This window comes from Trichechus manatus, unplaced genomic scaffold (assembly GCF_000243295.1).
Source record: "Trichechus manatus latirostris isolate Lorelei unplaced genomic scaffold, TriManLat1.0 scaffold00048, whole genome shotgun sequence".
In the NCBI taxonomy this organism is placed as follows: Eukaryota; Metazoa; Chordata; class Mammalia; order Sirenia; family Trichechidae; genus Trichechus; species Trichechus manatus.
In genome coordinates this window covers 9935990-9950464 of record NW_004443984.1, presented here as the reverse complement: position 1 = coordinate 9950464, position 14475 = coordinate 9935990, and the positions used below count along the sequence as shown (strand labels likewise).

Below are 14475 nucleotides of genomic sequence, written 5' to 3'. Positions count from 1 at the left end.
CTTCACTGGAGAATTCTACCAAACTTTCAGAGAAGAGTTAACACCACTACTACTAAAGGTATTTCAGAGCATAGAAAAGGATGGAATACTCCCAAGCTCTTCTAGGAAGCCAGTATAACCCTGATACTCAAACCAGGTAAAGACACCACAAAAAAAGAACGTTACAGACCGATATCCCTCATGAACATTGACACAAAAATCCTCAACAAAATTCTAGCCAATAGAATTCAGCAGCATATCAAAAAAATAATTCACTATGGTCAAGTGGGGTGTATACCAGGTATGCAGGGATGGTTCAACTTTAGAAAAACAATATAATCCATCACATACATAAAACAAAAGACAAGAACCACATGATCTTACCAGTTGATGCAGAAAAGGCATTTGACAAAGTCCAACACCCATTCATGATAAAAACACTCAACAAAATAGGAATAGAAGGGAAATTTCTCAGTGTAATTAAGGGCATTTATATAAAGCCAACAGCCAACATTATCCTAAATGAAGAGACTTTGAAAGCATTCCCGTTGAGAACGGGAACCAGACAAGGATGCCCTTTATCACCACTCTTATTCAACATTGTGCTGGAGTTCCTAGCCAGAGCAATTAAGTTAGAAAAAGAAATAAAGGCATCCAAACTGGTAGGGAAGAAGTCCAAGTATCTCTATTTGCAGATGATATGATCTTATACATAGAAAACCCCAAAGAATCCACAAGAAAACTACTGGAACTAATAGAAGATTTCAGCAAAGTTCCAGGATACAGGATAAACATACAAAAATCAGTTGAGTTCCTTTACACCAACAAAGAGAACCTCGAAGAGGAAATCACCAAATCAATACCATTTACAATAGCCCTCAAGAAGATAAAATACTTATGAATAAATCTGACCAGAGATGTAAAAGACCTATACAATGAAAGCTACAAGACACTACTGCAAGAAACCAAACGAGACCTGCATAAGTGGAAAAATATACGTTGCTCATGGATAGGAAGACTCAAAATTGTGAAAATGTCAATTCTACCCAAAGCGATCTACAGATACAATGCAATCCTGATCCAAATTCCACTGGCTTTTTTTAAGGAGATGGAGAAACAAATCACCAACTTTATATGGAAAGGGAAGAGGCCCCGAATAAGTAAAGCATTACTGAAGAAGAATGACAAAGTGGGAGGCCTCACACTACCTGATTTTAGACCCTATTATACCGCCACTGTAGTCAAACCAGCCTGGTACTGGTTCAAAACAGATACGTAGACCAGTGGGACAGAATTGAGAATACAGACATAAATTCGTCCACCTCTGAGCAGCTGATATTTGACAAAGGCCCAAAGTCCGTTAATTGGGGAAAAGACAGTCTCTTTAACAAACGGTGCTGGCATAACTGGATATCCATCTGCAAAAAACTGAAACAAGATCCATACCTCACAGCATGCACAAAAACTAACTTAAAATGGATCAAAGACTTAAATATAAAACTGAAAACCATTAAGATCATGGAAGAAAAAATAGGCACAACGCTAGGAGCCCTAATACATGGCATAAACACAATCGAACAATAAGTAACAATGCACAAGGACTAGAAGAGAGATTAGATAACTGGGAACTTCTAAAAATCAAACACTTATGCTCTTCAAAAGACTTCATCAAAAGAGTTAAAAAATTTTTGGCTGCGACAAATCCGATCAGCGTCTAATCTCTAAAATCTACAAGATACTGCAAAACCTCAACAACAAAAAGACAAATAACCGAATTAAAAAATGGGCAAAGGATATGAACCAGCACTTAGCCAAAGAAGATATTCAGGCGGCTAACAGACAACATGAAGAAATGCTCATGATCATTAGCCATTAGAGAAATGTGGATCAAAACTATAATGAGATATCATCTCACCCCAACAAGGCCAGCATTAATCCAAAAAACACCAAATCATAAATGTTGGGGAAGTTGTGGAGAGACTGGAACACTTATACACTGCTGGTGGGAATGTAAAATGGTACAACCACTTTGGAAATCGATTTGCCGCTTTCTTAAAAAGCTAGAAATAGAAGTACCATACGATCCAGCTATCCTGCTCCTTGGAATATATCCTAGAGAAATAAGAGCTGTCATACGAATAGATATATGCACACCCATGTTCATTGCAGCACTGTTCACGATAGCAAAAAGATGGAAACAACCTAGGTGCCCATTAGTGGACGAATGGATAAACAAATTATGGTATATCCACACAATGGAATACTACGCAATGCTAGAGAACAACGATGAAGCCGTGAAACATCTTATAACATGGAGGAATCTGGAGGGCATTATGCTGAGTGAATTTAGTCAGTTACAGAAGTACAAATATTGTATAAGACCACTATTATAAGAACTCAAGAAAAGGTTTAAACACGGAAGACAACATTCTTTGGTTACGAGGGTGAGGAGGGAGGGTGAGGGTTATTCATGTACTAGATAGTAGACAAGTTTTAGGTGAAGGGAAGGACAGCACACACTACAGGGGAAGTCAGCACAACTGGACTAAACCAAAGCTAAGAGGTTTCCTGAATACAATCAAACATTTTGATGGACAGAGTAGAAGGGGTAGGGATGTGGGGACCAGGCTTGCAGAGGACATCTAGGTCAGTTGGCATAACAAAGTTTATTAAGAAAATGTTCTGCATCTCACTTTGGTGATTGGCGTCTGGGGTCTTCAAAGCTTGCAAACGGCCATCTAAGATGCGTCATTTGGTCCTAACCACCTGGAGTAAAGGAGAATGAAGAACACCAAAGACCCAAGGAAAGTATTAGCCCAAGAGACAGAAAGGGCCACATAAACCAGAGACTTCATCAGCCAGAGACCAGAAGAACTAGATGGTGCCTGTGACTACCCTGACAGGGAACACAACAGAGAGTCCTGGATGGAGCAGGAGAAAGGTGGAATGCAGAACCCAAATTCTAGTAAAAAGACCAGACTTAATGGTCTGACTGAGACTGGAAGAACCCCAGAAAGCATGGCCCCCGGATTCTCTATCAGCCCAGAACTAAAACAACTTTGGAGGCAAACTCTTCAGACAGGGATTGGACTGGACTGTGGGACATAAAGGGATACTCATGAGGAGTGTGCCCCTTAGCTCAAGGAGATACAAGAGACTAAACAGGCAGCTTCTGTCCAGAGGTGAGATGGGAAGGCAGAGAGGGTTAGGAGCTTGTTGAATGTACATGGGGATTTAGGGGTGGAAAGGAGGAGTGCACTATTAGGGTCATATAACAATGTATGTATAAATGTTTGTATGAGACACTAACTTGAAATGTAAACTTCATGTAAACTACAACAATAAAAAAGAATTATAGGTAAGATAAAAAAAATGAGTAGGCTTATACTCACAACATGGAGATACAGAAACCTACATCGCCCCATGTACCTCCTCCCCCATTACAAAAGGAACATAAGGGAATATACGCTCCTTGTACAGAATATAGAAGCATATAACATAGTGGAAATTCCTGGTAATTTCTCTTCCCATGAAAATCACAATCAGTTTGGTGACTGTTCTAGTTATTTTTTCCTGTTCATAATACATACATTGTTATTATTTAAATATATAAGTGCTTTAGGGATTTTGTCATTCAAAGATTCTAATAAACTACTATTTCTTTTCCTAGTACTCTTCTGGGAGACAAATTGTGCTATCTCTATTTTGTATGTGTCAAAACCAGACACAGTATTTAAACATTCTACCCCATTTGGACTTTGAGACCTAGCTAGTCTACCTGGAGAAAACTTCTGCAGTTCTCACTTGTAGACTTGTGTAGCTTATATTTGGTTTATGGTTTTTACTGTGTGTTTATACCACAAATCCTGTTTCAGTTAATGATAGTATCTTACTACCTGTGACTTTCAGTAAAAACAAGAAGAAAGTGTGGATGTTTTGAATCACTAGCAAAGAGAGCTATTGAGCATGCTCATAATGTAATAAGGTTGTTGGGGAGGATCTGTCACTTTTGGGGAGAATCCATGTTCCCTTCCAAGGGAGAGATAGAGAAACACGTTAAAAGTTTTTGTGGTGGTGGTGTTTGAACATGCTTAGCCTGGACCTTTGGGCTCCCATATTGCACAACTCTACGTGCACCATTCTTGTTGGTTTATGCCCCAGGGCTGCCATTGCCATAGAACATGTTGTGAATGGTGCCTCTGCAGTTGGGTGATGCAGTAGTACTGCTGGACTGTTTATAGTTTTGTTTTGAGATTAATAAAATTGGGAGATGTTGGGTTTGCGGTTGATAATGTTTCTTGGTCCGGGGTTGATAGAAAATACTCCTTTGTGTTTCCAGCAGGGGTGGATTGACTGTGAAGTGGATGAAGCGGAAGTGTCAGGCCCCTCATTTACATGGACTCTTTCCAAGACTTTGGGAAGGGTTCTAGCAATTTTATATTTGTAGTTTTGCATTCCTTTTCTCAAAGAGGACCGCTACGTTGTGTGAGCTTCAAGCCCAACAAAACCTGGATCTGCCCCTGGGCCTTCCCCCTTGGGAGGGGCCTGTTCGGTAGAGGGCTTGAGAGATACAAAAACCCCTGAAGCCTAAGCTTACTTAACTTCATTGTAAATCTGCCCCAGATTTTCAGGTATGTGTCTCCATGTGAATTTATTTTCATATGGTTGCATATTAAGTGCCTCGAAGCCTCCTTGGGTGGGAGGGAGATAATTCAGAAATTGCTTAGAACACATCCTAGTCATATTTCCAGTTAGCATCTATATAGAGCCTAGTTACATCAAGGTACAATGAAGGACGTGGGCTTCCTGGACTATCCACATAACATGTTTCTCTCCGTACGATGACATTGTCCAGGTCCTCACTAACATCTCCCCTTCCTTTGCCCACAGATTCGTGGTACAGATAAAAGCAACGTAAGGGAGTTACACATTGCATATCGGTATGGAGAACACTATGACAGCGTTCGGAGGATCAATGACAACTCAGAAGCACCTGCACGTCTCCAGACTGATGTGAGTGAGGCCTCGGTGTCCTTCTGTATTCGTTTAGCCTTGTGGGAAGCAGGTCGAGAGCTGTAAGCCCTACAGCTGAAAACCAGTGTCATGTTTTTATGGAAATTGCCTTTAAGAATCTGGGTTTGATTTTTTTTTTAAACCTCAGGTGAGAGAGACAGATAAAATTGTTTTCATTCTTCTGCTTTCTCTAACAGCTGATAACTATGACTCGATGAATATAATTTATATGAAAATTTTATATAACTTTATATTTTAAAAGTAATCCATGCTTCTTATCTAAAATTTGGAAACTAGAAAAGGTAAAGAAGAAGATAAAAAACACACAGAATCAGCTACCTAGACACAACTTTTGTTATTGTTTTGGTAGATTTCCTTTCAGTCATTTTAGTGCATTAAAAAATGATTGAGATTATATTATTTATATAGCTTTGTTTCCTGCTTTTTCCAATTAACATGATTGCATAATCCTTTTTTCACATTATTACACCACTTTTGAAGGCATCAGTAAAAAAATTTCTTGAATAGGTAATATTTGCCCATTGGTCAAAATTCAGAATGTGTAACAGCATGTACAGGGAGAATCACTCCGGTTCCGCTCCCTAGAGGCAACCAGTGTTATCAGTGTATAGTAAGAGCTTTTAGAGATGTTTTATATATTGCGCCAGCATGTGTGTAATGTACCTGTATTTCATCTTTGCCATTTATGCACTCCCCCACCTTCAGTCATGGCATCTACACATACTGTTCTGCACCATAGTTTTTTAATCGAACATATCTTGAAATTTAATGTGCGCTACCTTACACTTGAATCATTTCACACATATGTATCATATACAGCCACACGTGTAAGTGTACCTGCAGGATATATTCCTAGAAGGTCCTTGTTGCATCAGAGGATATGTGCATTTGTAATTTTGAAAGGTATTGCTAAATTGCTCTCTATAGAGGTTTTCCCAGTTTACACTCCTACCAGCAGTATGTGTCTTTTTTCCTACACCTTCACCAACACATTGTGTTACCAATTTTTTTTTTTTTTAATTTTTGTTGGTGTTAGGACACAGTTGTTTTCTTAGCATAGTTTTAATTTGCATTTATGCATCTTTTCCTATGTTTAAGACCTATTTGTGTTTCCATTTTTGTTTGCTGGTCACCATGAGTTGGAATTGACTCAATAGTAACCACCAACAATGACATTCATTTTCTTTGCTCATATTTTTCCTATTAACTTATCTTAATAATTTGTAGGAACTCTTTATATAATTAGGGAAATTAGCCTCTATCTGTGATATGACTTGCAAGTGTTTTTTTCCATAGTTTGTCATTTAATCTTTTTTTTTTTCTTTTTCTTTTTACCCCTCTGGTGGCTGTTACTGTGAAGAAATTTTAAGTTTTTATGTGATTAAATTTATCAGTGTTTTCTTATATTTATTCTGGGTTTGGGGTCCTAATTAGTAAGCCTTTCTCACTTTCAGGTTAAAAAGAATTGTCCCATAGTTTATTCTAATAGTGCTATGCTTTCGTTTTTTTAAAAAAGTTAAATCTTGATTTCGTTTGAAATTTATACTCATGAGAGTGTGAGGTTTGGATCCAACTTCATTTTTTTCCTGTGGTTACCCAGCTGTACCCAAACCATTTTTTAATTATCCATGTTTTCCCCACTGATTTAAAATGGCCACCTTCTTTCCATATACTAAATTCCCATATGTTTTTGGGTCTATTTCTGGACTTTTGGTTCTTTTCCACTGGTCTCTCTGTTCATGTGTCAATGCCTCATTGTTCTAATTACTAAGAGTATGTTTTAAAATCTGGTAAAAATTTTCACTCATCGTTACTTTTCTTTTTTATAATTCCCTGGCTGTTCTTGCTCTCTTTCTCTCTTTTTTTTTTAATATGAATGTTAGAATTAGTTTGTCTAGTTAAAAAGAAGTCCTGTTAATTTTTTACTGGGATCTCATTAAATTAATAGATTAACCTAAGGAAGAATTGATACCTTTATGATGTTGATTCTTCCTAGCCAAGAACCTGGAAAGCTTTATTTTGTTTAATTGACTTTTCTTGTGATGTATAGGAGCATTTTCTTCATACAAATCTTGCCTAGTTTATTCTTAGGTATTTGGTGTTTTCTGTTACTATTATAAGGAAACCAAACCCAAAAACCAAAGTCACTGCTGTTGAGTGGATTCAGACTCATAGTAACCCCATAGGGTTTCCAAGGCTGTAAATCTCTACGGAGGCAGACTGCCACATGTTTCTCCTGTGGAGCAGCTGGTGGTTTCAAACTGCCAGCCTTTCAGTTAACAGTCGATTGCTTTAACCACTGCGCCATCAGGGCTCCTTATAAGAAAGGATCTTTTATTTCTTTATATTTCCTAACTGGTTATTATTTGTAAATATGAGAACTGTTAGCAAAATGTTGCTTACATACCCTGCTATCTTATAGAATTCTGTGTTTATTTTTCAAATTGAAATGAAATATAACATAAAATTAGCTATTTTAATGTGTACAATTCAGTGGCACTCAGTACACCAATGCTGTTGTGCAGCCACCACCTCCATCCAGTTCCAAAACATTTTCATCACCCTAAAAGAAAACGCTGGACCCATTAAGCAGTCACTGCTCATTCCTCCCTCCATCTAGCCTCCAGCAACCACCAATCCACTTTCTGTGTCTGTTGATTTACCTATTCTGAATATTTCATATGAATGGAATCATATAATATGTGACCTTTTGTGTCTGGCTTCTTTTTCACTCAGTTTGTTTGCGAGATTCATCCATGTTGTAGCATGTGTCAGTATTTCATTCCTTTTTGTGGCTGAATAATATTCCATTGTATGTATATTGCACATTTTGTTTATCCATTCATCTGTTGATGGACACTTGGGTTGGGTTGTTTCTACCTTTTGGCTATTGTGAACATTGCAGTAAACATTAGTATACAAGTATCTGTTTGAATCCCTGCTTTCAAGTGTTTTGGGTATATACCTAGCAGTGGAATTGCTGGGTTGTACATCTGAGAAGCTGGACTATATGAAGTAGAACATGGCATCAGGATAGGAGGAAGACTCATTAACAACCTGGGATATGCAGATGACACAACCTTGCTTGCTGAAAGTAAAGAGGATTTGAAGCACTTACTGATGAAGATCAAAGACTACACAGCCTTCAGTATTGATTACACCTCAACATAAAACAAAAATCTTCACAACTAGACTGATAAGCAACATCATGATAAACAGAGAAGAGACTGAAGTTGTTAAAGATTTCATTTTACTTGGATCTATAATCAACTCCCATGGAAGCAGCAGTCAGGAAATCAAGTGATGCATTGCATTGGGCAAATCTGCTGTAAAAGATCTCTGTAAAGTGTTAAAAAGCAAAGATGTCACTTTAAGGACTAAGGTATGCCTGACTCAAGCCGTGGTGTTTTCAGTTGCCTCATATGCACACGAAAGCTGGACAATAAATAAGGAAGACTGAAGAAGAATTTATACCTTTGAATTATGGTGTTGGCGAAAAAAATTGAATATGCCATGGACTGCCAAAAGAACGAACAAACCTGTCTTGGAAGAAGTACAGCCAGAATGCTTCTTAGAAGCAAGGATGGCAAGATGCGTCTCACATACTTTGGACATGTTATCAGGAGGGATCAGTCCCTGGAGAAGGACATCATGCTTGGTAGAGGGTCAGCGAAAAAGAGGAAGACCCTCAAGGAGATGGATTGACACAGTGGCTACAACAATGAGCTCGAGCATAACAATGATTGTGAGGATGGCACAGGACCGGGCAGCGTTTCGTTCTGTTGTACATGGGGTCACTATGAGTTGGAACTGACTTGAAGGCACCTAACAACGAGTGTGAAGTGGTATCTCATTGTGGTTTTGATTTGCATTTCCCTAAAGACTAATGCAACATGTAAGCTACCACAGTACAACAAACTGACCAAAGGGTGGTCTGTCACCTGTATTTCAAATACCAGCAGGGTCACCCATGGTGGATAGGCTTCAGCGGAGCTTCCAGACTAAGACAGACTAGGAAGAAAGGCCTAGTGATCTGCTTCATAAAATTAGCCAGTGAAAACTATGGATCACAGAAGATTGTCTGAGACTTTGACTCGCTTACTTTGGAGGGGCCAGTTGCTGGAGGGACATCATGCTTAGTAAAGTAGAGGGCCGGCGAAGGTGAGGGAAACCCTCAATAAGGTGGACTGATGTAATGGCTGCAACAGTGGACTCAAACATGATGATGATCGTGAAAGTGGCGCAGGACAGATGGGACAACGTTTCGTTCTGTTGTACGTGGGGTCTGCATGAGTTGTGGTCGACTCGATAGCACTAACAACTGTGACTAATGATTTTGAGCATCTTTTCATGTGCTTGTTGACTGTATATCTTTGGAGAAATGTCTATTCAAGTGCTTTGCCCATTTTTTAATTGGGTTGTTTGTCTTTTTGTTCTTGAGTTGCAATAGTTCTTCAGTCTAGATATTAGATCCTTATCAGATGTATGATTTGCCAGGATTCTTTTTTGGTAGCAGTTTTTTTGGTGATTCTCTTGGTTTTTTCAGGTATAGAGTTATATCATCTGCAAGTAGTGATTACCTTTCATCCTCTTCTTTAATTTTATAATTCTGATTTTTTAATTTTGGCTAATACCTCCAAAACACTGTTAAATAATAATGGTATTAGTGAAAATCCTTATAGTATTCCTTGCTTTAATGAAAATGAAGACATCATCCATTGAATTTACAGTAGTTATTTAACAATACCTATATTATGAAACATTTAGGTGGTTTCCATTTATTCACCACTGTAAGTAGAACTACAATGAACATTTTTACATAAATCCTTTCTACATTTGAAGTTATTTCCTTTGGATAAATTCCCAAGTTTTGAAACTACTGGGTCAGAGAATCTTGATAACACATTGACAGATAACTTCCTAAAAGCAGTTGCCTCAGGTGCATTGCCACATAAGGGTATAATTTTATAATGGGTTGCTTTTTTTATTATTGTTCTAAGGAATGTAACTGCACATTACTGGACTCTGCTTATACTTTTACATGAAAAAAATAAATATGTCCTTGCCCATTTCCTTACCTCCCTGCTTTAATTGGAAGCAGAGAGAGAAGGTGAGTGAATAGCCACAGAGGGAAGATTTTAGCTTTTGTGATTTGGGCTTAGGTTGTAAAGGCCTCATGTATACCAAGTGGACTGCTCTTCGTGGTGTTAGAATTTGAATTAACAGGTTCCCTTGAGTGTGCTGGGCACCTGAGTTTAGATGAGTTGTGCTCAGCTGTGGCTGTCCAGTTGGGACAGGAGTTTCAGCAGACAGAAAGAAGTTTGCTGGTGATCATAGAGGGCCTAGGGAACCAGATGAGAGTTGTATGCGTGTATCTTCAAGACAAACATTGTCCTGCTGCAAAAGCTGCTTGGGTGCTGGTGTAGAGGATCCTCTTCTGTTCTGGAAGTTAACAGAGGCAAGTGTGTGCCGTCTGAGTCAGCAGTCATTGCCAAAATGTTGGTGTCTAGAAAGCATAGGAGCTGTAATGCCATTCTTACTGAAAAGCTCACCCCATGTCTTGAGTCTTTCTTTTTAATACTTTTCTTGTGGCTTGAAATTTCAATGTCTGGGTGTATTTCAAACTAATCATTGCTATTTCCCTTAAGATTGTTTCTTTCCCCCCCATGTATTTGAATATGTCTGAGATTAGAGTGTCTCCCTATGTTGAAAATTCTGAACATAGTTTTCCAGAGTTCTGTGATTGCTCTTCTTTGTTTCCCTTTAGTTCCAGATTCTTCATCAGGATGAATCAAATAAAAGAGAAAAGATCAAGGCAAAGGGAATTGACTTTGAAGACGACCTGAGAGATGAAGTAGAAGATGCTGTCCAGAAAGTTTGTAATGCAACTGGATGTTCAGTTAGTATTTCTGTCATACTATAAAAATGCTTTCTAAACAAGTGCCGCGGTGCCTAGTTCCTGTTAGTTTTGTAGCACCACTCCAGCGTGCCAGCACCTGCTGGGCCAAAATAGGACGATGAGATTTGTAGTTTGATTAGGTTGTGTGTTGAGACTTAATTAGGCATTTATTCATTTTCCTCTTGCTTGTTAGACTTTACCCAATATTTCTCAAAGTTCTAAGGAAGTATGCAGTTATAATTTTTTCTGACTAGTGTTTGCACTGGTAAGAGGACAGTTTTACAAAGGGAATTTATTTGTTAATGTATATTAAATGATTATTTCAGGTGACCCACTTTATTGAAAATTAAGACGTTTCCTAAATGGAAAAGATCTAGAAGTGTTGCCTCAACTCTCACTGTTACATCTCTGTTTATCAAATTGTTGAAGTAGAACTAGATAGAAAAGTATATCCAGAGTCTTGAAGTATTTCTTTGTTTCTTGGATAGGATTTTAATTTAATAGTCCAGAACCTGGAAGCTGAAAATTATAATATTGAATCTGCAATAATTGCCATGCTTCAGATGAACCAGGGGAAAAGAAATAGTAAGTCCATGATTGATTTATAAGTTTTCAAAATGATTGTATTGGTGATTTTCGAAATAACTTATTTTTTAATCAAATTACAGGTAGTAATTGTACTGTCGTTCATTCATTCATTTAGCAACTGTTTATTGAGCTTCTATATGCAGGCATTTTACACTAGGCCCTGGGTTAGACAGTAAACAAGACCCAGGCCCTGCATCAGGGAGGAGGGGGGAGAATGTGGATACAGATAAGTAAACTTATACGATAGTACATAATGGAGTGGTGGGGGTACAGGGTGAACTCATGAGGTGGCCACCTCACCCAGTCTTGGAGGGGTGGAGACTGTCAGGGAAGACTTTATCCTTTTAGAGATAGGACCCTCTTCTAAAACCAAAATGATAGCTGAAATAGAATGGTGAGAAACATACCTTATTTTTCTGATGAAAGTATTTAGTTTACTAGCATTTATCAGTGGGTGGTAATTCAGGATTGTTTTACTTGAATTGGGTTTAATTTTATGATTCAGAGGAAGGAAGAAAAGATACAACATCTTACTAATTCCTCAAGTCATTATTTAATGATGTCAATAAATACTTATTGCCGGATATTAGGTGCCAAATACTGTTCCTGGCATTACAGTTCTCCATGTGATTGGGTCTTTTATCCACTTTATATTTGCTGTGCCTTCTTAGAAAGCTGTAAGTAACTAGGTCTTTGGAATTTAGAGCTGTGCTATCCGGTATCTGTGCTGTCCAATATGGCACGTACTTGAAATATGGCTAGTGCAGCTGAGGAACTGAAATTTAAATGTTATTTAATTTTAGTTAATTTAAATTTAACTAGCCACATGTGTATTGTATTGGACAACACAGCTTTAAAGCCTGTTTCTTTTCTGGTTTTTGGGTGCAAGTGAAAGGTTTCCCCCGAAAATTTCATGTTTATCTAGTAAAACAAAGCACTTACAGTGTTGGGGGAAGCTGATGATAAGGCTGATCAATGGGTTATTTTTTACTTTTTCTTCCAAAGTTTACCAATCATTTTTTCCCTGTGTTCTCCACTCTGTTGACTAGATACTAGAATTTTGCCTCAAGGAAACTTGCTTTCCAAACGACAGTGATCTAGGGACCTGGGTAATTTTGGAGTCATTTGAACAATCACATTGTATAGTTATCCTAGGTTCTTAACTAATTTTAATAAAATATCTTTCTTTGGAAGATGCAGAGGAGAACCTCGAGTCCAGTGGCCGAGTGCTGAAACAGTGTGGCCCTTTATGGGAGGAGGGTGGCAGTGGCACCAGAATCTTTGGAAATCAGGGCTTAAATGAAGGCAGGACTGAAAACAAGAAGGTGCTGGCCAGCCCTAGTGAAGAAAACAAAGCAAATAAAAACCAACTCCCAAAGGTATGAAAGGTCAAAAGGGCAAAGGGTGGGCTGCTGTAATTCTGTGGCAGTTGGTGGGAACTTGGAATTCATTTTAGTGTGTATTTGTCTTTTGATTATATAAATAGTTATTGTAGAACATATGGGGAACGCATAAAGATATATCAAGAAGCAGAATGAAGCATTCACTCGTGGTCCTGTTGTCCACTTTGGTGTATGCAATGAAGACTGGAAGGAAGTATACATTAAAATCGTATTCTTTATACAAATTTATAGCTATTTTTCCCCACCTAACATTGTATGGATGCTTCCCATGTTAGTCTACAGTATTTTATAAATGCCATCATCTGCAGTGAACAACTCTATGTATAAAGTCTTTGTCTTTTGCATTGTTTTCTTAGGTAGAGACCCAAAAGAGGAATTAACAGGTTAAAAGGCATGGGAGTAGGAATCTTTTTAAGATTTTTGGTAAATTGTCAAGTGCTTCCGATAAGGGTTATGTGTCTCCCTCCTCACCTCTCACAGCCACAAGTAGTATATGCCACCATTCATTTTATTGAATTCAGAATTCATTTTAAAGAAGTTCTGAGTTCAGAATGCAGCATAGTATAAAGAGCCACAGACAGAGGCAAAGATGCAGTAAGCTTCTGAGGATTTGTTGGAATTATCTGAGGCTTTAATTTATGTAGAGAAAGGTATTGTATGATATATTTGAGTATTATTCTCTTGCTGGACTAGGGTTAATGTCCAGTTGAGAAATTTTGAATTGGTTTATGAGGAGAATGGGATTGATTTTGTTTGCTAGGTCAGCCAGGGGATATGAATTTAAATGTAAATTTGGGCAGTATTGTCAAGTAAATCATTTTTGGTCTCTTGGACTGGTTTTCTCTGTTCTGCTGTAGAGCAGTTTGTGTGTGCCCTTTGCATCTCCCTCGCAGCAGGCAGCAGCCTGGATCACCTGTGCTGGCAGAATCACTGCAGCCATCTTCTCTTTCAGGCCACAAACAAGCAGAGGAGAGACCAGCAGCGACTGGAGAAGAAGAAGCGGCAGGAGGAGAGGCACCGTCAGAAAGCCCTAGAGAGCAGGAGTAGCCACAGGGACAACAACAGAAGTGAAACAGATGCGAATACGCAGGTCACCTTGGTGAAGACTTTCGCTGCTCTCAACATCTGATTCTCTGGCCTCCTCGGAGTTGTAATCAGCTGATGGAAAATGGGATGCTGTATACCAAGCTTCCCAGTGAGGCCATCCTTTTAAAAAAAAAAAACACAACGAACAGAGTCCACACATACGCTCACACACTAGGTTGGTTTCCTCCAAGCTGCCTTTTTTTTTTTAATTTGAGTTTTGTTAGTGATGTGTTTTATTTTATGGAAGTGCAGTGAAGCCACTCACCTTCCATAATATACGCTTAAAATATTGAGTTTTAGGGATAGATAGTTAGGTCAGGAAAAACCTGTTAAGTATAGCTTTGCTTTCTCCGAAAATCAGAGCTCAGTGACCCTGGGATCTTAACCCCGGGGGTGTTTTGCTGCAGTTGTTTGTGAAGTAGTTTGGATTAATTGTTAGAAATTCAGAACATGTTTCCTTTGTTTCCCTTTCATGTTCAAACAGAC

At 38.4% G+C, this 14475-nt stretch overlaps 1 protein-coding gene across 1 annotated transcript in view; it reads left to right on the top strand.

The window, feature by feature from the left end:
• Positions 1 to 14130, top strand: part of OTUD3 (OTU deubiquitinase 3) — a 34538-nt gene extending 20408 nt beyond the window's left edge. The window contains exons 4-8 of the mRNA XM_004377179.2: positions 4870 to 4992; positions 10781 to 10912; positions 11401 to 11497; positions 12695 to 12879; positions 13856 to 14130. Of these exons, the coding sequence (XP_004377236.1) occupies positions 4870 to 4992; positions 10781 to 10912; positions 11401 to 11497; positions 12695 to 12879; positions 13856 to 14032 (714 nt within the window). The 3' untranslated portion in view covers positions 14033 to 14130. The remainder of the gene's footprint in view (positions 1 to 4869; positions 4993 to 10780; positions 10913 to 11400; positions 11498 to 12694; positions 12880 to 13855) is intronic.
• The last annotated feature ends 345 nt before the right edge of the window (positions 14131 to 14475 follow it).